At 45.2% G+C, this 24,797-nt stretch overlaps 1 protein-coding gene across 1 annotated transcript in view; it reads right to left on the reverse strand.

Moving 5' to 3' along the window:
- The window catches only part of LOC309415208 (nuclear cap-binding protein subunit 1-like), a gene marked incomplete at both ends in the record, with an annotated part of 87,982 nt that extends 72,301 nt beyond the window's left edge, over positions 1-15,681 (reverse strand). Inside the window, 5 exons of the mRNA XM_082012659.1 lie at positions 812-919; positions 10,036-10,192; positions 11,761-11,861; positions 13,610-13,695; positions 15,645-15,681. Coding sequence (XP_081868785.1) covers positions 812-919; positions 10,036-10,192; positions 11,761-11,861; positions 13,610-13,695; positions 15,645-15,681 — 489 coding nt within the window. The remainder of the gene's footprint in view (positions 1-811; positions 920-10,035; positions 10,193-11,760; positions 11,862-13,609; positions 13,696-15,644) is intronic.
- Positions 15,682-24,797: the final 9,116 nt, after the last annotated feature.

Here is a 24,797-nt window from a genome sequence, read left to right on the forward strand (position 1 = left end):
TGGATGTAGAAATCATCTCCAGTTAAATCAGCAATCAATACTTGGGATTACAACTATGTGTCAGTTCAAGCTCCTGAAGACATTTCAAGAGGCTGTTTGAAAACAGGAATGTATAATTCAAGAGGCAGACATTTAGACATACGGTATATTTGGAGACCCACACAAAAACCCTTCTACAGAGCCTCTTTACTTAAATCATTCAAAGTTACCAATTCCAAGTTTCCTGAAGAATTTCTTTTAAAACTCTTAACAAAAAAAAAAAGTGAAATTGAACTAAGCTATCACAGAATGATTTAATAATTGACCCTTCCATAAAGTAGGCATATGCAACCCATAAAGTGCATCACTGTTACAGTGACCTTAACGTGATCTATGAATTCTTTGCTACTGCAATGCACTCATCAGCAAAGAAAGAGCTAAACCCAATTACCATAGTCCACAGTGTATTAGCTGGATTGGCAGACAAGGAAAAAAACATATTCTTACCTGAAAAATGTTATATTGTATTTGGAACATGACATGCACAACATAAGGGAACAAATATTACTTTTGGAATCTTTCTGCAAACTAACTATATATTACAACTGTTCAATAAACTTGGCAAAACTCACTAAGTAGTATATACTTGCCAGAAGCAAAGGAAAATAAATTTACTTGAGTTACCTCACTACAGAAGACTTAACTATTTCACTGTATGCATGTATTGTCTAACTCACAGGATCCTTTTATCCATGTTAAGTGAATGTTTTATTCATAATAAAGTGAAATTGTGTAAAAACAGCACACTTGAGACAACAGTTACTATGCTTACTTGTGGTATATCTTCCTCCTGTGTCACACTCACAAAGTTCTCAAACATGGCTACCATTGAAGGTGCAGCTATTACATGACAATTCACAAGATCAGATAGAAAATGAACCTATTGAACAACAACAAAAAATGTTATTTTATTAATTTTTAAATGAATACTCTTGCATTTAACTACACAAAAAGAAATAAGCATTAATTCAACTTCAAAAGGAGGTGGGGGGGAGAGGGATGGATACACAGTGGGAGGGGGAAAGGAGGAAGAGGGCACAACAGAGCAGGGAGGGAAATGGATGGGACACACGGTGACAGCTGGAGAAAGAAGTGAGAGAGAGGCACAGGGCACAAGCCAGAATGTGTCACAGGGTGGGAGCATGAAAAGCAGCAGCAAGAACACGCAAGCCAAAACACATGAGCTAGAGTGCATGACAGGGTGGGAGCTCAAGAAAGAACAAGCCAGAGGGCACCAATGGTTGACAGCTGAAGAACGAATGAGTGAGACACAGAGAATGCAATCCAGTGCATGATAGATAGAGAACATCACAGGGAGGGAACAGGAGAAAGCAGGAGCAAGAGAGCGAGCCAGAGAGCGCAAGCCTAAGGATGAGTGAGGGACAAGGCATGAGCCAGAGTGCATTACAGGGTGGTAGCTGGAGAAAGAACAAGCGAGAGAGCAAGACACAGGACACAAGCCAGAGAAATAAATAGCCAGCAAGACACGGGGCAGGGGCTGGAAAGAGCATGCATGAGACACACGGCAGGGTCCTGCGAGCGACAGAGCGTGACATGGGGCAGGGGTGAGAATCAGAGGGATAGAGACATGGGGAGTGGGCAAGGGGTGGGGCAGAGGAGCTGTTGGGGGCGAGAGACAGAGTAACACACACACAGTATGCAAGACTGAAGAGGGAAATTCACTCTTTGCATGTATCCAGCAGAATAACAGTACACATCAGTGTTAAACCAGTATGCTGCTCATACACAACTTAAATAAAAAATACATTTCTATGGTCACTTATCCCATAACTTGAACTAGTTTCATACAGACAGACCCTTAAAACCACTGCTATTGTCAGGTTTTAACAAGGCACCAAACCAACGGTATGCTGCTAATCAAATTGAAGTGGTTTCAAAAGGATCCAGCTGGAGAGCTGCCCGGCAGAAAAGGACCTGGGGGTGCTGGTTGACAGTCGGCTGAATATGAGCCAGCAGTGTGCCCAGGTGGCCAAGAAGGCCAACAGCGTCCTGGCCTGTATCAGAAATAGTGTGGCCAGCAGGAGTAGGGAAGTGATTGTGTCCCTGTACTCAGCACTGGTGAGGCCGCACCTTGAGTCCTGTGTTCACTTTTGGGCTCCTCACTACAAGTAGGATGCTGAGGTGCTGGAGCGTGTCCAGAGAAGGGCAACGAAGCTGGTGAGGGGTCTGGAGAACAAGTCTTATGAGGAGCGGCTGAGGGAACTGGGGGTGTCTAGTCTGGAGAAGAGGAGGCTGAGGGGAGACCTCATCACTCTCTAAAACTACCTGAAAGGGGGTTGTGGTGAGGTGGGTGTTGGTCTCTTCTCCCAAATAACTAGCGATAGGACGAGAGGAAATGGCCTCAAGTTGCACCAGGGAACATTTAGATTGGATATTAGGAAAAATTTCTTCACTGAGAGGGTGGTCAGGCATTGGAAAAGGCTGCCCAGGGAGGTGGTGGAGTCGCCATCTCTGGATGTGTTCAAAAAACGTGTGGATGTGGCGCTTCAGGACATAGTTTAGGGGACATGGTGGTGCTGGATTAATGGTTGGACTTGATGATCTTGAAGGTCCTTTCCAACCTTAGTGATTCTGTGATTATCTGAAAATTACCCACTTGGTTTTCATTACTCACAAGCAGGATGAGCATACAGGACTGATTACAGCCATCCAGTATAACCTATCCACTTGGGAATAAGTTGCCTTTTAAATAAATAAATGAAGGAACCCAACAGGAACAGTACGTCTCTGAGCACAGTAGAAATGAATAGCTTTCATTCACCTAGACTCTCCTGTAGAACAAACGGGGGGGGGGGAGGGGGGGAAGAAAGAAAACCTATGATTTCCTGAGAGTTAATTTGGCTGTGGGAAATTTCACACATAGTTTGGAGGTCAGTTTTGCAATCATAACCTAATTTTTCATATCCTTAGGAAGGAATACCACGCACTTTTCTCCTGGAATGTCTATGGAGCACTACATGGGGATGCCAGAAAAGACCATGTTGCCTACAGAAAACCTCCAGCCCCTCTGGATGTCAAAAAGAAGAGCAAGTAATATTACAGAATCACAGAATCACAGAATCACTAGGTTTCAGCCAAGGTAGAGTTAATTTTCTTCATAGAAGCTAGCGAGAGGCTATGTTTTGGATTTGGGATGAGAAAATGTTGATAAGGTGCTGATGTTTTGAGTTGTTGCTAAGTAGTCAAGGACAGCCCAGCTTCTCATGCTGGCCTGCTAGCAAGGAGGCTAGGGGTGCACGGGAAGCTGGGAGGGGACACAGCCAGGACAGATGACCCAGGCTGGCCAAAGAGATATTCCCTACCATATAACGTCATGCTCAGTATATAAAGCTGGGACAAAGAAGAAGGAAGGGGTGGAGGGACGTTCGGAGTTATGGCGTCTGTCTTCCCAAGAAACCATTACGCGTGATGGAGCCCTGCTTCCCTGGAGATGGCTGAACACCTGCCTGCCCATGGGGAGTAGTGAACAAATTCCTTGTTTTACTTTGCTTGCGTGCGCGGCTTTTGCTTTACCCATTAAACTGTCTTTATCTCAGACCATGGGTTTCCTCACTTTTACTCTTCCGATTCTCTCCCCCGTCCCACCGTGGGGGAGTGAGTGAGCGGCTGCGTGGGGCTTAGTCGCCAGCTGGGGCTAAACCACGACAGTCCTTTTTGGCGCCCAACGTGGGGCTTGAGGCTTGACATAATAACAGTTGCAGGTCACAATATCAGTTTATTTGATTTGCATGATGCTCTCGTCTTTGTTGTACGTGTTAAGGATGGGTGTTGGTTTCTGCGGGCTGCTGTACTCGCCTGCGAGATTTGTTTTTAGAGCACTGACCTTGAGCTTAATGTGGTATCATCTGAGCTCTGTACTAAAGCCGTTACTGTATTTTGGCTACAGTCTTGTGGAGACGATTAGCAACTATACTTATGCCTCTGAAAGGCTTTCTATGGAGGAAATGCAGAATGGTACCTTTGCTACCCTCTATCATAACGTTTCCTCCTTCATCACAATAATTTTTCCGTATTTTGAACACCCTTGGGTAGTTAAAATACCTCTATTGCTACTTCTGGGGAACATTGTTTCGGTTTTGTCTAAGGTTGGCAAGCAATTTAAGAATATCACCCGGAGATCTGCCCCAAGGCTGGATAGTTATGAATGGCAGGGTGTGTGGAACAGCATGGGCAAATGCCTGGGGCGGTGGGCACCTCCGGTGTTTTGGAACTTCACTCCCGAACAAGTGCAGAATCCTGATAAACTAGCAGAATATCTGGAAGAAGTATGCTGTCAGCCTGGCAGTTCCAAGGAGACACAAATCATTGCAATGTGCTGGGGCCTGGCCCATGCCTACCGAGCTCTATTTAACACTATGCAAAGGGGAGAGAGGCTCTCTGGATCTGATGGCAATGTGGCAGGCACTGTGACGACTCCAACCCCTGTGGCAGGCACTGTGACTACTCCAACCCCCACGGCGGGCACTGTAGCTACTCAGACTGTTGCAGCTGAACCAGAGAACCAGCCCGTCCCAGTATCAGTTGCCCCTATACAAAAGAAGAAATCTTGGAAGCGGAAGTCAGCTCGTTTAGTAAGGGATGAGGAAGATTCTGCTAAGAAGGAGGCAGAGGAAGAGAGTGAGGAGGCAGAGTGCTCTGAAGCAGGGCCATCACAAGGACGGAAGAGGGAAGACAGAGAGTCATCGCTTGAAGAGGAGGAAGAGGAAGAACTCATAAAAGAGATGGTAACTACCCGATCTCTATCCCTGAGTGAATTGCGAGATATGCGAAATGATTTCAGCCGTCGTCCAGGTGAGCACATTGTCACCTGGCTGCTCCGATGCTGGGATAATGGGGCCAGTAGCCTGGAATTAGAGGGTAGGGAAGCCAAGCAGCTGGGATCCCTTTCTAGAGAAGGGGGCATTGACAAAGCAATTGGAAAAGGTGCACGAGTCCTCAGCCTCTGGAGACGACTCCTGTCGGGTGTGAAGGAAAGGTACCCCTTCAAGGAAGATGTTCTATGTCACCCAGGCAAGCGGACCACCATGGAGAAAGGTATCCAGTACCTGAGGGAGCTAGCGGTGCTGGAAGTGATTTATGGTGACTCGGACAATGGACAATCATCCAAAGATCCAGATGAAGTCAATTGCACGCGACCTATGTGGCGGAAGTTTGTACGGAGTGCACCATCATCATATGCCAACTAATTAGCAGTAATGGCCTGGAAAGACGGAGAGAGACCAACGGTGGATGAATTGGCTGGCCAACTCCGGCAATATGAAGAAAGTGTCTCTTCCTCCCTACGGGCCTGCGTCTCTGCTGTAGAGAAAATGTCCCGGGAGTTCCGGCAATTCAAAGAGGATATGTCCTACCCTCCACCCGTACGGACCAGTGTCTCATCCATTAGGAGTAAGCGCTCTTCTGTTCAAGAGAGAGGATATAGAGGATACACACCACGAGCCACCCTGTGGTTTCAATTGCGTGACTACGGAGAGGACATGAGGAGGTGGGATGGAAAACCTACCTCGACCCTAGAGGCACGAGTACGCGAGCTGCAAGGAAAAACAATTACGAAGGGGGGTTCAGGTTCCTCCAGAAAAATCGTCGCTCCACTTTCCAGTGGGCAGTTCCCCAGAAAGAATAGAAGAGCTGATCTCACCTCTGATCCTCTTGAAGGGATTTCTGATTCCTATTTACAAGAAGTGGGTAACGAGTACTATGACCAGGACTAGAGGGGCCCTGCCTCCAGCCAGGCGGAGGAGAGGGACAGCCAAGTTTATTGGACTGTGTGGATTCGATGGCCTGGCACATCAGACCCACAGGAATATAAGGCTTTAGTGGACACTGGTGCACAATGTACCCTAATGCCATCAAGCCATATAGGGGCAGAACCCATCTGTATTTCTGGAGTGACAGAGGGATCCCAACAGCTGACTGTGCTGGAGGCCGAAGTGAGCCTAACTGGGAATGAGTGGCAGAAGCACCCCATTGTGACTGGCCCAGAGGCTCCGTGCATCCTGGGCATAGACTACCTCAGCAGAGGGTATTTCAAGGACCCAAAAGGGTACCGGTGGGCTTTTGGTATAGCTGCCTTGGAGACGGAAGAAATTAAACAGCTGTCCACCTTGCCTGGTCTCTCAGAGGACCCTTCTGTGGTGGGGTTGCTCAGGGTCAAAGAACAACAGGTGCCGATCGCTACCACAACAGTGCACCGGCGGCAATATCGCACCAACAGAGACTCCCTGATCCCCATCCATGAGCTCATTCTTCGGCTGGAGAGCCAAGGAGTGATCAGCAAGACTCGCTCACCCTTTAACAGCCCCATATGGCCAGTGCGAAAGTCTAATGGAGAGTGGAGACTGACAGTAGACTATCGTGGCCTGAATGAAGTCACGCCGCCACTGAGCGCTGCCATGCCGGACATGCTAGAACTTCAATATGAACTGGAGTCAAAGGCAGCCAAGTGGTACGCCACCATTGATATTGCTAACGCGTTTTTCTCGATCCCTTTGGCGGCAGAATGCAGGCCACAGTTTGCTTTCACTTGGAGGGGTGTCCAATACACCTGGAATCGACTGCCCCAGGGGTGGAAACACAGCCCTACCATTTGCCATGGGCTGATACAAACTGCACTGGAACAGGGTGAAGCTCCAGAGCATCTGCAATACATTGATGACATCATCGTATGGGGCAACACAGCAGAAGAAGTCTTTGAGAAAGGGAAGAAAATAATTCAAATGCTTCTGAAAGCTGGTTTTGCTATAAAACAAAGTAAGGTCAAAGGACCTGCACAAGAGATCCAGTTTTTAGGAATAAAATGGCAAGATGGACGTCGACAGATCCCAACGGATGTGATCAACAAAATAACAGCTATGTCTCCACCAACTAGCAAAAAAGAAACACAAGCATTTCTGGGCGTTGTGGGTTTCTGGAGAATGCATATTCCAAATTACAGTCTGATTGTAAGCCCTCTTTATCAAGTGACCCGGAAGAAGAACGATTTTAAATGGGGCCCTGAGCAACGACAAGCCTTTGAACAAATCAAACAGGAGATAGTTCATGCCGTAGCCCTCGGGCCAGTCCGGGCAGGACAAGATGTTAAAAATGTGCTCTACATGGCAGCCGGGGAGAATGGCCCTACCTGGAGTCTCTGGCAGAAGGCACCAGGAGAGACTCGAGGTCGACCTCTAGGGTTTTGGAGTCGAGGATATAGGGGATCTGAGTCCCGCTATACTCCAACTGAAAAGGAGATATTGGCAGCATATGAAGGAGTTCGAGCTGCCTCAGAAGTGGTTGGTACTGAAGCACAGCTCCTCCTGGCACCCCGACTGCCAGTGCTGGGCTGGATGTTCAAAGGGAGGGTCCCCTCTACACATCATGCGACTGATGCTACGTGGAGTAAGTGGGTCGCGCTTATTACACAGCGGGCTCGAATAGGAAACCTTAATCGCCTGGGAATCTTGGAAGTGATCATGGACTGGCCAGAAGGCAAAGATTTTGGAATATCACCAGAAGAGGAGGTGGCGCGTGCTGAAGAGGCTCCACCATATAATGAACTGCCAGAGAATGAAAGGCAATATGCCCTGTTTACTGATGGGTCCTGTCGTATTGTAGGCAAACATCGAAGGTGGAAAGCTGCTGTATGGAGCCCTATACGACGAGTCGCAGAAGCTGATGAAGGACAAGGTGAGTCAAGTCAGATTGCAGAGGTGAAAGCCATCCAGCTGGCTTTAGATATTGCTGAACAAGAAAAATGGCCAGTACTCTATCTTTATACTGACCCATGGATGGTGGCAAATGCTCTATGGGGGTGGCTACAGCAATGGAAGCAGAGCAACTGGCAACGCAGACGCAAGCCCATCTGGGCTGCTGAATTGTGGCAAGATATTGCTGCCCGACTAGAGAATCTGGTCATAAAAGTACGCCATGTAGATGCTCATGTACCCAAGAGTCGGGCCACTGAAGAACATCAAAACAACCATCAGGTGGATCAGGCTGCTAAGATTGAAGTGGCTCAGGTGGATCTGGACTGGCAACATAAGGGTGAATTATTTATAGCTCGGTGGGCCCATGACACCTCAGGCCATCAGGGAAGAGATGCAACATATAGATGGGCTCGGGATCGAGGGGTGGACCTGACCATGGACGCTATTGCACAGGTTATCCATGAACGTGAAACGTGTGCTGCGATCAAACAAGCCAAGCGGTTAAAGCCCCTCTGGTATGAAGGACGATGGTTGAAATATAAATATGGGGAGGCCTGGCAGATTGACTATATCACACTTCCACAAACTCGCCAAGGCAAGCGCTATGTGCTTACCATGGTGGAAGCAACCACCGGATGGCTGGAAACATACCCTGTGCCCCATGCCACCGCCCGGAACACTATCCTGGGCCTTGAAAAGCAAGTCTTATGGTGACATGGCACCCCCGAAAGAATTGAGTCAGACAATGGGACTCATTTCCGAAACAACCTCATAGACACCTGGGCCAAAGAGCACGGCATTGAGTGGGTGTATCATATCCCCTATCATGCACCAGCTTCCGGAAAAATTGAACGATACAACGGACTGTTAAAGACTACACTGAGAGCAATGGATGATGGGACATTCAAACATTGGGATAAACATTTAGCCAAAGCCACCTGGTTAGTCAACTCTAGGGGATCTACTAATAGAGCCGGCCCTGCCCAATCAAAACTTCTACGTACTGTAGAAGGGGATAAAGTCCCTGTGGTGCATGTGAGAAATATGCCGGGGAAGACAGTCTGGGTTACTCCTGCCTTAGGCAAAGGCAAACCCGTTCACGGGATTGCCTTTGCCCAGGGACCTGGGTGCACTTGGTGGGTAATGCGGAAGGATGGGGAAGTCCGATGTGTACCTCAAGGAGACTTGATTTTGGGTGAGAACAGCCAATGATTTGAATTGTATTATGTTAATTGTTACACAATACAGTATGACATTACTGCTATGGCTGCTATCTACCATATCAATGGCATTATAGTAAGAATCACCCAGACTGATGAAGAATGAGCTTCACTGAAACCAAGCAACATGCAGCAGTGATGGAACCAGAACTGGCTTCAGCAGCTTGCACCCAACAATTCCCTCGAGACCGACATCTTCGACCTGCACATCATGGACATGGACCGCGCCAGATAACAATCCAACACCACATACCATCTCCCCTGCCCTGAGAGACTGCTATGATGGATGAAGCCCAGAGCCATGGACTGACTGAACTCCACAGGCATTTTAAAGTGATGGCCCATGGACTAAGAAAGTGATATCTGCGTGTATATATTAAAAGACAGGAAGAGTAATAATGAATAATTGGAATGTATTGAAAAGTATAGGACCCGGGCATGACGTAAATGGTATGGAATAAGGGGTGGATACTGTCCTGGTTTCAGCCAGGATAGAGCTGGTTTTCCTCACAGAAGCTAGTGTGAGACTGTGTTTTGGATTTGGGATGAGAAACTGTTGATAATGTGCTGATGTTTTGGGTTGTTGCTGAGCAGTCAAGGACAGTCCAGCTTCTCGTGCTGGCCTGCCAGCAAGGAGGCTGGGGGTGCACGGGGAGCTGGGAGGGGACGCAGCCGGGACAGCTGACCCAGACTGGCCAAAGAGATATTCCCTACCATACGACATCATGCCCAGTACATAAACTGGAGTTGGCCGGGGGGTGGAAATCGCTGCTCGGTGACGGGCTGTCGATCACTGGGTGGTGAGCAATTGCTGTATTGGGCATCACTTGTTCTTGTACATTCCTTTGTTGGTATTATCATTGTTGTTTCCTTCTTTCTTTCTGTCCTATTAAACCGTGTTTATCTCAACCCACGAGGTTTTTTTCCTAATTCTCTCCCCCGCCCCACTGTGGGAGGGGGAGTGAGCGAGCGGCTGCGTGGTGCTTAGTTGCCGGCTGGGGCTAAACCACGACAACGGGGATGGGGAGAGGAAGACTAGGGGAAAAAGAGATGTGAAACATTCCACTTACTGTGTACAGAGCTTCATTATACATGTTGACTTTCAAACATTCTTTGAGCTGACGAATCATGGCTTCTACAAATTCCCCACCAAAGTTGTAGTTCCTGGCATTCAGCAGCCCAACTAACGTTGTGTAAATGGTAAGCTTCTCTGGTAATAGACGTGCACTGATTTAAATGAAGAAAACCAAGCATTTTGTTAGATGTTCATTTATCACATGCCAACCGCTGCATTTACATAGCATCTTTGAACCTGCTTTGTATAGGTTACGCTCCTCTTGTGTTTAAGTAAGGTAAACTGCTAACCTGATGTTAGTTATATGTCCTGTGGACAAAAGATTACAGAACATCCTTTTTAGGACTATAACCCTTTAGGAATATATACACTACTTTTAACTACATTTCAATGTATTTCCTCTTTAATTATTTTTAACTCATAAGCATTTGGGATTATAGTAGGTTCTAAAACCTATAGCAACTACACTTTAAGACATTTTCAGCTGCATTCCCCAACTCAGCAAAACTTTCAATCTGGACAAAAGCTGTTATTGAAGCAAAGGGCATAAGGTATCAGACTGGAATGACATTTGACAAAAGCTTCTAGTAATATAATTTTAAGTACTGCCAAAATATATAATTTAACAGAAAGTTTTGAAATTATCAGTCATTTTAAAAAAAAACATATGTCAACTAAATATATATTAGAAAACATTCTGATTATTCTGCCTTATTTTCCAGTGTTTTACATACTCTATGGGAATATGGCCAAATAATACCATTTAAGACAACTTGTTCAGTGTAGCATGTTAGCCATTCTATTATACTAGAACAGCAAGATTACAGAAGAGATGTAAAATGTTTACATCACTTAAAAGTTAAATTTGATTGTAAGTATCTCAAACTTAAGTAAGCAATTTTCAGTCTAAGGTCTTAAAGAAATAGACAGGTTAGGTCCTACTGCAACCACTTCTTTTCTTCAAATGTTTTGTAAATGTGTAAGCTAACTCCATGCCTTCAAAGGCATTCAGCTGTTGTGGGAAACAGATGTACTGTTTTACTTATGCTTATGAACAGTGCTAAAAAATAGATTTAAAGTTTCCTTACAGCTATAGCACAAGCCAGCAGTGAAACACCACCCCACCCCCCACCACCCCCCAAAATGTGGTATGCTATTGCAGACCCCACACAATCTCCTGGGGCACATCCCCAGTGGCCTAACAGACAAAGCAACTCTGTTCCAGTGCTTTGCTACAGAGAGGAAGGAGTGCTGCTAGCCTACCTCTGGTCCCTTCATCTCTCTACTACCAGAGGGTAGGTTCATGGAGAGAGGAGCACCTCAGCCCCTAAAAAGGGGAACAGGAAAAGTAGAAATATACAGATAAGAATTGGCACCCAACAGATTTTTTTATTCTTTAGTGACCATTCAATTCAGAAACAAGATACTACCCAGCATATTCCCCATGGCAATGAGAAAGCAGCTCTGGGATCTACTCTGCTTATGACCTTGCACTCATGTTTCAAGTGAGAGTACTGGATGGATATTTTCCTTGATTTATGCCTAAATCAACAGACTAAGCTTCTCCTCAGATTTCTTTTGCCTGGAGTAAGATAAACCCTAAGCAATAACAGCATTCAAGAATTAAAAGCTGTTCACAGCATTTGAAGTACTTCAAATACTTAAACTTTTCTATTTAGCATAGATAACAGAGCATGTCCCAAATCTTCTGCATACGTACACAGTACAAAGAATTCTTAATATCTTGCTTTTATAGTTTGGTAGATCAGCTTCCAAGACACCAGCTAGACCCTCCAAGTTGCTCTCCAGAGAGGAAGTACTCTAAGAAAGAAAAGAGTGTCTTCTCATCAATCACGTATATCAGCTGTCCCCACAGTAACAAGCAAACAGAATAAAACAAAATATTACTTTGCATTATAATAATATTTTGTATTGGGACCAGAGCTCTTTAATATCTCCATCAATGACATAGTGGGATTGAGTGCACCCTCAGCAAGTTTGCAGATGACACCAAGTTGAGTGGTGCAGTTGACACGCCCGAGGGACAGGATGCCATCCAGAGAGACCTGGAGAAGCTCGAGGAATGGGCCCATGTGAACCTCAGGAGGTTCAACAAGGCCAAGTGCAGGGTCCTGCACCTGGGTCGGGGCAACCCCCAGTATCAATACAGGCTGGGGGATGAAGGGATTGAGAGCAGCCCTGCCGAGAAGGACTTAGGGGTACTGGTGGAGGAAAAGCTGAACATGAGCTGGCAATGTGCGCTCGCAGCCCAGGCAGCCAACCGTATCCTGGACTGCATCCAAAGCAGTGTGGCCAGCAGGGCGAGGGAGGTGATTCTGACCCTCTACTCCGCTCTGGTGAGACCCCCCCTGGAGTCCTGCATCCAGCTCCGGAGCCCTCAGCACAGGAAAGACATGGACCTGTTGGAGGGGGTCCAGGAGAGCCACAAAAATGATCAGAGGGATGGAACACCTCTCCTATGAGGACAGGCTGAGAGAGTTGGGGTTGTTCAGCCTGGAGAAGAGAAGGCTCCAGGGAGACCGTATTGCAGCCTTTCAGTACTTAAAGGGGGCTTATAAGAAAGACAGGGATGAAAGTTTTAGCAGGGCCTGTTGTGATAGGACAAAGGGCAATAGTTTTAAACCACAAGAGGGTAGATTTCAACTAGACATAATGAAGAATTTTTTCACAGTGAGGGTGGTGAAACACTGGGACAGGTTGCCCAGAGAGGTGATAGATGCCCCATCCCTGGAAACATTCCAGGTCAGGTTGGATGGGGCTCTGAGCAACCTGATCTAGTTGAAGATGTCCTTGCTCATTGCAAGGGGGTTGGGCTAGATGACCTTTAAAAGTCCCTTCCAACCCAAACTATTCTATGATTCTATGATTTTCTTCCTGTTAGAAGTAATGATTCAAATTCCATTAGGAATTCACAATTTCTCTTATTTGCCAGAAATAAGAAGCAAAAATGACTAAGAGCCTAAATTGTGACTTCTCCAGAGCAAGGAGCTCTAGTGTTTTCCTAAGAAGTAAGAGTTAAGATAGCTTCAGAGGTCTCTTAGTAACTGAATTAAACATGATATTAATGACATCAGGGGAAGTGAAACAACTACATAGCTTGTATGTGGCTTAAAGTAATGTATAAGACCCATCATATTTGTTGTCACCCTTTTTTCTACGCCTGTTACAAGCTCCAAACCCAGCCAAGTCCCAAGATCAGTGGTGACATTGGTGGGGTCTTTCCTTGTTTGTTTGTTTGGGTTTTTTTGGTTCACATCTCATTAGTTTTCCTCTAATCCTTGAAAAAAATGGAAGCAGTGATAAAGGTCATATTTGGAATGATACCTCTTCACTAGTTATACTTCAGCACTGTATCACAGGGTTAGCATTTAAGAATTTTCTTTTTAAAAACCAAGTTAACAATTTTCAATCTAGGAAGTTTCCAATGGATTTTCTTTTTTTGGACCACTAATGTTCTATTAACACATAAAAACATATAAAACAAAGAAAACAATGTATTATGTTTAAGGACCCTAAGTCACAAAACGATATGGAAATAGTATTTTTACCTTCTCTCCCACTCTGCATATTAAAGATTCAAGTCTCTCTTCAATTTCAGATGGCTCAGATGTTCTCCTCCTTTTGTGAGGTTGCCCTGTTTCAATACATTAAATATGTTATTTGCCTGGTGTGGTGGGTTGACCCCGGCCAGCGGCCAAGCACGCACGCAGCCACTTTCTCACTCCCCCCTCCCCCAGCATGATGGGGGAGATAACAGGAAGAGCAACAGTGAGATAACTCATGGACTGAGATAAAAGGCAGTTTAATAAGTGAAGAAGGGAGGCAGGAGGGACACAAGTGATACAAAGGCAGTCACTCACCACCTCCCACCAGCAGACCAATGCTTATCCAGTCTCTGAGTGACAACCACCTTGAAAAGACTACCTCCTAGTTTTATTGCTGAGCATGACATTATATGGCATGGAATATCCCTTTGGTCAGTTGGGGGTCAGCTGTCTCAACTGTGTCCCCTCCCAACATCTCATCCACTCCCAGCCTACTCACTGGAGGGGCAAAGTGGGAAAAAGAAAATGCCCTGATGCTGTGCAAGCAGTGATCAGCAATAGCTAAAACGTTGGTGTGTTATCAGCACTGTTTCGGTCACAAATTCAAAGTACAGCACCATATGGGCTGCTATGAAGAAAGTTAATTCCATCCCAGTCTGACCCAGTACACCTGCTTATTCTAAAAGAACTCTCTAGATACTTTTACCATTCCAGCAACATACTTCTGTCACAAGACTCACTGGTTGAAGGACCTAAAACAATAAGGATTGTCTTAATGTAACCTAAGACCTCTTGCATCAGAAATCTCAAGTTTCACAAAGACTGGGACGGGAGCCAAGAAGACAGGTTGTCCTTAGCTGACTCAAGACCATAAAAGTACAAAAGGAGTAAGGGGCTAACTCCCCAAACAACCACCGACAACCATCCGAGACCCCCACGTATGCGTAATTTAGTTTTGCAACGTCAGTAATTATGTTAATGTAGTAAGGCGGAGATTTCCTGGAAATTGTATGAATATTTATGTTTGTAAGGTTTATAATGAGTAAGCTCTGTACCAGGGTACGCACGTTAGGTGGAGCGATCCCCCGTGCATCCAGTGCTGCAATAAAGAATGCCTGCTTCTTAATGCTACATTGGTGCTAAGAAGTTTATTCCCGATTTCAGTGACACTTCTAAGAAAAGTAGTACTGACAAAGCATTCAAAATGGACCCAATAAAAAAACCAAAAGTATAGCCATATTACTGATGACTGAATCCACGAAGTAGAAACAGTTAGCATCATAGCTGTCTCAAATTTTATTTAGAAATAATTCTGCATTTCTGCTACAGTATGAGACAGTATATGTGAGAGAAACTAAACATACTTTACAGAGTTACTGGTTACTGTATATTTTGTTAGTGCTTTGTAACACCTTCTTCAGCATACTTTAAAAAAAGTTATTAAGAATCCTTGCTTATATTTTTAGGGTTTTTATAAGCTTAGAAAAACATGCACATAAAAGCAATTCAAAAATAAAAGCGTGATTAAAAACCCGTATATCCTTGCAATCAAAAGCTGAAAAAGCTAGTCGCAAAACTGTCCAACTCTCCACTCACACAGATTTACGTTATTAAGAGAAACAGCATTTGCTTCAGTTTCTGAAGTCGGTCGTTCTCCACTCTCAATGTTTTCTGAACGTTTTCCATTAAGACTCTACAAGATGCGAGAAGACATCCTTCTGACTACACGTACGCAGAACTGAGTGATCAGTTTACTTTCACCCAGGGCGCTCCCTGTATTTGAGGCAGACCGAAGCAACAGCTCAGGACAGTCTTTAGCCCCAGTTACATAACCCGATTCCTTGCACCAGAGCGCCCTACAAGTCCTGACAGAGGAACAGGGTGAGCCGCCACCACCCCGAGCCAAAGGCGAGGCAGCGCCGCGGGGAGTCACCTTAGCCGAGACCTGCACCTCCCCCAGCCCTAAGGATGACACGGCCCCAAGCACAGGGCATGCGGAGTCCAGACCCTGGAACACACTCACTCCATCCATGCTTACCATCGCTCTCGTCGCTGTGCCGCCGCCGCCGCGACATACTAGCACCGCCCCTGCGAGAAATCTGCGTGTGAAAGAGGAAAAAGCAGGAATGCTATACCCACAGTAGGAGAGGGAAGAGCACTATGTAAAGACCATACAACAGCGATCAGAATATTTTCCTCCGCTTGCTCCCTCCCTACTTCCTGTTCGTCTCAATCTTCTTCCGGGGTAAAAGAGCAATAGGAAAAGCTACCACCTTTTCCGTGACTTCCCGCGACTCTCTGGGAATTAGTGCTATTCTACCTGTTTATCTACAGTCCAAAGAACTCGGATGATTTCTGAGATGGGGGAAGGAGTAGACACTGAGTTAGTGAACTTTACATTAAATGAAAAAGTTTTATTTACTTTCACTTATGCCTGGTCTCTTTTGAAGGCTTATATTTTGCCCACTGCGCACGTGAATTGCACTCTGTGGGCCCCACCCCTGGGATACCTTACTGGCATCTGGTGACATCCCAAGGCTTCTGGTAGGCTCCCATATGCAAGCCACATTAGCTTTGATGATCTGACAAGGTAAAAAAATCCCTTGACAATTTGAAAAAGTTACTTGCTATAAGCAGATTTGCATCTGACTCACACCTCACATCATCTAGCACAAGTTCAAATTTCTCTTTTTTTAAAAAGAAATTTAGACAAGTGAAACTTTGAGGTACAGAAAAGACCTTAGCTTTTGATCTTCCTTTACTCAACTGGTTTAGATCCCCTCTACGATTCATCCAGTTTCCTTGAACTCATTCCCAATTTTGTGCACCTTTCACAGCTGCTTACAGCTGCACAAAGTGTTACTGCTGTGCTGATACAGAAGCATTTGCCTCCATTTTACACTGGTATAATCACAGAATCACAGAATCATTATTAAGGTTGGAAAAGACCTTTAAGTTCAGCCATCAACCCAACACCACCATGCTCACTAAACCATGTCCTGAAGTGCCATGTCTACACGTTTTTTGAATGCTTCCAGTGATGGTGAAAGTAAAGATGGGGACTTTATAGGATCAACACTTCCACCCTCCCCAAACTGTTTTTCCTGCAGTGCCAAAGCAGACCTGTGCTAATGTTAATCAACACCTCATGTCTATAAACAGACACGTGGCAAGGAAAGCCAGCAACAGGAGGGAGTAGGAATAAGTAGGTCACGCTCTTCATAGATCCATTTTCTCCTCCCTTGCAGGTATGTTAAGGGCTCAGATATGAATAAGTAGGTGCAGAAGAATCTAACTGCACATGAGGGAGTCTAGCTTGTGCTGCTCAGAATGCATCCAAAAACTATCCATTTGAACAATTTTTCTTTATTTAGATAATACAAGTAACTGGATTCTTAGGATAAAATTTTTCAAATTTAGCTTTTAATGAGACACTAATGTGTCCAGAAAACAGGAGTTCTTGTGTCCAGTGTGTTAAAAGAAAACTGATCACAATATGCTGTAAGCTACTGACAGAGATGTACTGTATAGCACATGTTAATTTATTTTGTCAGGTTTCCAAAGAACTATGAATGTGGGAGATGTCCTAACTTTAATGTATATTTCTCTCTTGGGACTAAATGAAACACAGATGTGCTAGCTCCACCAAGTTTTTTCACATCTCTTTGGAGAAAATTGGCTGCTTTTTGAGGGGTTAATCCTAAAAACATATTTTTTTGTGCTACCAAATCCTCTTTCTGTCTGTTCTAATTTGTCATGTTATGGGCAACAAGGTAGGAGAAGTACTGCTATGTTACTGTTACTGTTACTGTGAGGTGAAGGACCCAGGAAAGCTCTCTGTTTGGCAAAAGGCTCAGTGCCAACACCTGCATCTCACTGGTAAGGTAATGTTTTAAGCAGCAGCAGTTACTTTCTTTACAGAGATTTGTCTTTGCTTAGTGCAGGATAATGTGTTATATGGAGAGTGAAATTGTAATCTGTATTGTCAGGCATGAAAAGAGCAAAATAGCTGACAACGTAGATCAAATCATAGGAATAGCACTGCTCATTACTGCATAATATCTTTGTTCTCTTAATTCCTCAGAGACTAGAGCCAAGGAGGTCAGTTGGCCAGATTTATTAGGCTCCCTGTACAGTCAGTGGGGAAAGACTCCTCTAGAGGGAAAATCTGAGCAGAAAATTAAACTTCTTTGAATTGCCTTCCCAAAGGAGTCTGTCTTTCTCTGTGCTGATAGTAGGAGAATGGTCTCCCTAGGCTAAACTTAACCATTGTGGTTACCTCTGAAGTTACTCAGTTGCACTACTGACACTGGAAGATATATTTTCTAGCTTGGCTGGAGTATCTTCAGAATTATCTGTATCATTTCCCCTTCTCTTGGTGTTCAATTTCCCAGGACCTTTTTTCTAATGTAGAGTGTGATTTTTTAATATTTTTTTTAATCTACAGGCTTTGGCTTCTTGTTCTGGCTTCTTGAATGCTGAATGTTGTTGTCAGTCACTTGCAGCTTAACTACATAGAAATTTTTGTCTGTATCCCCTGGTGCAGGATGAACTGTGCCATTGATGCTTTGTGTCCTTTGTCACTTTTCCAAACTTCATATCATTTTTTCCTTCTTTTTGTAGTTATTTTTTACTTTTCTATATTGTCAAAGGTTGGAACAAAACTTCACAGAGTATTCTAACTCAGCTAACAGACTTGCATATCAGACCTCTTTCCCAGAGCTGATGCTATTTAAAGCAAAAGAAATTCAGTGTTCTGCAAGTACAAAGCCAGTCTTCCTTGTTCAGATGAAATGAAAGGAAGGTACCTCCCCATATACATACACTTCTCTGCAGCTGCCAGGGTAAAATGTCCTGATGCTTCTTATCTCATAGTTTCCCAACTCTTTTTTTCTCCAAGTGTATTTGGTTTACGGGGGGGGGGTGGTGGGGGTGGTGGGGGGGGGGTGATATAGAGACATAACTATTTGCTTTTAAACACTTAGATATTGATATTTGTCAAGGACTGACTTGCTAAACAAGGAAGTGATAAACAGGAACTACAATGTTAGTCTTATCACAGAACCAGCTAGAACTTGTTAACAACTGTTGAAACCATCAAGTAAGAAGAGAGCATGTGTAAATGACTAAAGTTCATCTAAAAGACAAAAGAGGAAGATAAGACCCCTGAAGAAGTAAACAACCACCAGAGACAGATCACTGATAACATAAACTGCTGACGCAAACCTTTTGAACTACTCTGCCTCACTTCATATGTATGTTTTGTATTGCGTAATCATATGAATATGTATGCTTTTGTGTAATAAATATTTGCCAGCTCGCCGAAACAGTGTGCAAGTTAGGAGGAGCGATCCCCCTTGCACCCGGCGCCGTAATAAACATACCTGCTTTACAACTCTGTAAACTTCTGTTGTGAAGTTTGTTTCTGCACGTCAATTTGGCGACCCAGATGGGACCCTCTCTGCCCAGCTGCAGGACTGGCTGAGAGTGGGATGTCCTTGGCGCGCCCCAAGATTTCTCGGAGGACCTCCCTCGCTCACCCGATCACTGCAGGGACAGACAAGGACCATCAGCGGACCAGGTATATTAATTTGGGAGGGGAACCTGTAAGTCATGAGGAGACGTCCTACGCGAGGTAAAGAGCATTGGTGCTCGCCCCTGGGTGGTTAAGATTCGAATCCAGTAGTGGCGTGGGAATCCCTGACTAAGGGAAGTACGCGAACGCGGGAATCCCTGATAAAGGGAAGTACGCGATGGGTGCTCTTCGCTGAAATTGCGGGAGTATGGGACGGGATAGCTATCGTTTGGACCAACTATTGTAACCCATGGGAATTGAAATTTATATTATTGTGGCTATAATTGGGATTTTGATGATAGTCATTACAATCTGAATACTTAAGAAGTTTTGTGCCTGGTACCGTGTATTCTATGAAAGTGCTTCATTGTACAAGTAATGTTGTTGCAAGTTGGGTGAGTGTTTGAGTAAGTGAGATGCAGTCTGACTGCGGGGCGAGTGCAGAGTCCTGATCCGCGGTTCCGTGTTCTCCGCGAGGAGAGCGGCCAGAGACGGACAAAGCGTATGACAGACTTTGGAACTGTGTTAGTCGAACCGATTGTTAACACTTACTGTCCTATACACGGACATCAAGATTTTTCATGCAACCCAATATACATTTTTGAATGCTCTGGTTGTAAACAGAACGTTTGGGTGTGGTTTGGGGACGATTTTTGGTGTGGTGAATGTTGAGGAAACTGGTCTAACTGGGATAGGATTGAGCGTTCAGGCCAGCTTAAGCAGGTATTTTGTGGAAACTTAGAAGGTGTAAGGAATCCGTAAGAACACCGCTGGTATATGGGGGGAAATGAGGAACAGAGTAGTGACGTGTTTATTTGGTGTGGAGCATGGACGAGTGCCTGTCCGCTTTGCCATCGGTGTTGCCTGTTTGTTCACACTGTTTGGAGTGTCATAAGTACATTATTTCTTTTAACGGAAGACAGGAGTTTCGTCTCGACAATTGTCTTGAGTTTAGGTGCATTCGCTGTGGGGCAAGTACACCCTTGCATCTTTCGCCTTGGATAAGGTATTATTGTTGTCAATTCAATCAAGTTGTATTCTTAGGCTGAGGAATAAACCCCTGCGGGCAGGGTGTTCATTATGGGAGGTAAACAAAGTGGCAGAATATTGAAAAGAAGCCCTCTGGGATGTATTTTAGCTCACTGGAAGGAGATAGGAGAGCCGCCAGGAGGAACCATGAACAGGAAAACTTTGATAAAATATTGTAATCAATGGTGGCCCTTGTATAAATTGGACGATGGGGAGAAATGGCCCTTCAATGGAACCTTGAATTATAATACCTTGCTGCAACTGATGTTGTTTTTGAGGAGAGAAGGGAAATGGAATGAGGTCTTATACGCAGACATGTTTTTTTTTTTACTCTCCAAAATCATCCCGAATATCAAAAGGACTGTGGATTGATACCCCCACAGGACCCAATGGTAATGGCTTTGGAGAAGGAAAATAAGAGAAAGGGAAAAGGAAAGATGAGGACGTGTATTGGGATCACTCTGCATGGCTCGACCTTAAGGAGAAGGAGCTGTGGCATTGAGAAGCTGGTAAACAGCTGGACATCTGCACGGCTCGGCCTTGAGGAGAAGGAGCTGTGGTAAACAACTAAGAGAAAGCAAAGGAGCGCATGGACACCTGCAGGCAGTAAATCCTGACTGTGTGAGAGGCGCGTGGACAGCGCGTGATATTTTGTATATAGCCAATTGCAATAATGTGTGTAACAAGCTGTAACCAATCATGAGTGTGTGCACAGTGACTAAACAAAAATTATGATATATATTGGAGTCAGACAAGACAATAAACGGCTTCAGAGTATAACTCTCATAGAGTTGTGAAGTCCATCTTTCTCCTGCAGAGGTGTTGCTCGGCGTGCAGCATAGGGCAGAGATGTACAAAGATAGGGAAAATAAGGGACCCCGGGATGGGAGATCTGCCCGAGCATTATAAATCACTGGTAGGAGTACAACAAGGAAAAAGTGAAAGTTCAGATTTGGAAGCCTCTTTAGATAGTCCAGTATCCTCTCGCACCCGAAGTAGGAAAGAGCAGACAGTGGTGCAAGCACCCCTCAGGGAGGTGGTGGGACCAGAGGGAGGCCCTGTCATAATAAAGGTCCCCTTCTCCTCATTTGATCTTGAAACATGGAAAGCGGTAGCAAAAAGTTACCTAAGTGATTCTGTAGGGGTCACTAAACATTTCCAATTTCTAATAAAGCAACATAACCCCAATTGGAATGATATTCAATTGTTATTGGACCACATGACGGAAACTGAAAAACAGCTGATACTAAAAACAGCCCATGATTTAGCTAGTGACCAACTTAAGAACACGGGAGAGGATATAAAGGATCACTTTCCCCTACAAGACCCACATTGGGACCCTAACAGAAGTGCCCATGTGGAATTATTGAATAAATACAGGGATTGGGTCACAAGAGGTATGGAACAAGCAATCTCAAAAACAATTAACTGGTCAGCTTTATATGCCATTCGGCAGGGCCCGAAGGAGACGCCCTCAGAATTCTTGGACAAGCTATGAGACACTATGAGGCGGCACACTCCTCTGGACCCAGGATCGGAAATAGGGATACAGCGGTTAGTGTCTCTATTCATAGGGCAGTCAGCAAGTGATATCTGGAGAAAGCTGCAGAAACTGAGACAGACAGAAAGCAGAAATTTGGAGACGCTATTAGATGAAGCTTGGAGAGTGTTTAGCAATAGAGAAGAGGAGGATCAGAGGAAGGACAAATGGGCACTGGTAGCAGCGCTGCAAGAGAGTAAGGGATTTAGAGGTATGGGACCTGGGAGACCGAGACTTTTGGAAAAGGACCAGTGTGCGTGGTGTAAACAAAGGGGACATTGGAGAAATTAATGTCCAGAGAGACGGAAAGGGAAAAGGGGAATACAGGCCCATGTCAAAGAAGATTGACGGGGACCTGGGGAATCTCCCCTAGCAGATCCACTGGTTATACTGAAGCTAGGGAAACAACAACAGAGTATAGAATTTTTAGTTGATACTGGAGCACCATTTTCAGTTTTAAACCAAGCTTTAACACCTACGGATGATGATTTTGTAACGGTAAAGGGAGCTACTGGCCAAAGTGAAAAGGCGTACTTTTTAAAACCTCTTAAATTTAGATTGGGAAAACAATTGGGAATACACAAATTCTTATATATGCCTAACTCACCAAAACCTCTATTGGGGCAAGACTTATTGGAACAACTAAAAGCAGAGATAAAATTTGAGAAAGGGAAAGTAGAACTTCGAGTGAGGGATGACCAGCTAATTGAACTTCTGAGTCTGGCCCTCATAGATACTCCTGTTAGCTCAGAAGTACCTGAGGAAATACAGAGCCAAGTATATCCAGGGGTATGGGCCTCAGAAATACCAGGAAAAGCGAAAAACGCCTCCCCAATAATGGTCAGACTCAAATCAGGGGCATGGCCTGTAAGAATTAAGCAATATCCCCTCAGAACCGAAGATAGGGAAGGAATCCGACCGATAATTAACCAGTTTATCAAATATGAGCTACTAATAGAATGTGAATCGGAATATAACACTCCCATTTTACCTGTCAAAAAGCTGGATGGTAATTACCGAATAGTACAGGATCTCAGAGCCATTAATAGAATTGTTGCAGATCTGCATCCTGTCGTAGCAAACCCATATACATTATTAACTAAATTGACACCTGAATTAGCCTGGTTTACCGTATTGGACGTGAAAGATGCCTTCTTTTGCCTACCTTTGAGTCCAGAGAGCCAGTTGCTGTTTGCATTTGAGTGGGAAAACCCCGACTCTGGGAGAAAGACACAATTAACATGGACTGTGTTACCACAGGGGTTTAAAAATAGCTCCACTCCCAGCAGGGGGAGTGCTGCAGGGGTGGCCTCTGTGAGAAGAGGCCAATTCTAGCCAGCTTCAAAACAGACCTACTGCTGTCCAAAGCTGAGCCAATCAGTGAAGTTGGTGGCACCTCTGTGAAAACATATTTAAGAAAGGATAAAAATCACTGCGCAGCAGCTCTGAGAGACAGGAGTGAGAAAATGTGAGAGAAACATATATGAAGACACCAAGGTCGGTGAAGAAGGAGGGGGAGGAGGTGCTCCAGGTGCCAGAGCAGAGATTCCCCTGCAGCCCGTGGTGAAGACCATGGTGAGGCAGGCTGTCCCCCTGCAGCCCATGGAGGTCCACGGTGGAGCAGATATCCACACTGCAGCCTGTGGAGAGCCCATACTGGAGCAGGCTCCTGTCAGGAAATGTAGCCTTTGGGAGACCCATACTGGAGCAGTCCATTCCTGAAGGACTGTACTCCCTGGAAAGGACCCATGCTTGAAGAATTGCAGAATGTGGGAAGGACTCACGTTGGGAGCAGTTTGTGAAGGACTGTATCCCGTGGGAGGGACCTGTCCTGGTTTCAGCCAGGATAGAGCTGGTTTTCCTCACAGAAGCCAGTGTGAGACTGTGTTTTGGATTTGGGATGAGAAACTGTTGATAATGTGCTGATGTTTTGGGTTGTTGCTGAGCCGTCAAGGACAGTCCAGCTTCTTGTGCTGGCCTGCCAGCGAGCAGGCTGGGGGTGCACGGGGAACTGGGAGGGGACACAGCCGGCACAGCTGACCCAGACTGGCCAAAGAGATATTCCCTACCATACGACGTCATGCCCAGTACATAAACTGGAGTTGGCCGGGGGGGCGGAAATCGCTGCTCGGGGACGGGCTGTCGATCACGGGGTGGTGAGCAATTTCTGTATTGGGCCTCACTTGTTCTTATACATTCCTTTGTTGGTATTATCATTATTGTTCCCTTCTTTCTTTCTGTCCTATTAAACCGTGTTTATCTCAACCCACGAGGTTTTTCCTAATTCTCTCCCCCGTCCCGCTGTGGGAGGGAGAGTGAGCGAGCGGCTGCGTGGTGCTTAGTTGCCGGCTGGGGCTAAACCACGACAGTCCTTTTTGGCGCCCAACGTGGGGCCCGAGGCTTGAGATAATAACGGTTGCAGGTCACAATATCAGTTTGATTTGCATCATGCTCTCGTCTTTGCTGTACATGTTAAGGATCGGTGTTGGTTTCTGCGGGCTGCTGTACTCTGCAATGATTAGGAATGTCTCGCCTGTGAATTTTGTTTTTAGAGCACTGACCTTGAGCTTAATGTGGTATCATCTGAGCTCTGTACTAAAGCCGTTACTGTATTTTGGCTACAGTCTTGTGGAGACGATTAGCAATTATACTTCTGCCTCTGAAAGGTTTTTTATGGAGGAAATGCAGAATGGTACCTTTGATACCCTCTATCATAACATTTCCTCCTTCATCACAATAATTTTTCAGTATTTTGAACACCCTTGGCTGGTTAAAATACCTCTATTGCTACTTCTGGGGAACATGGTTTCAGTTTTGTCTAAGGTTGGCAAGCAATTTAAGAATATCACCTGGAGATCTGCCCCAAGGCTGGATAGTTATGAATGGCAGGGTGTGTGGAACAGCATGGGCAAATGCCTGGGGCGGTGGGCACCTCCGGTGTTTTGGAGCTTCACTCCCGAACAAGTGCAGAATCCTGATAAACTAGCAGAATATCTGGAAGAAGTATGCTGTCAGCCTGGCAGCTCCAAGGAGACACAAATCATTGC

The sequence above is a fragment of the Phaethon aethereus genome, assembly GCF_964289735.1.
Source record: "Phaethon aethereus genome assembly, chromosome: W".
NCBI lineage: Eukaryota > Metazoa > Chordata > Aves > Phaethontiformes > Phaethontidae > Phaethon > Phaethon aethereus.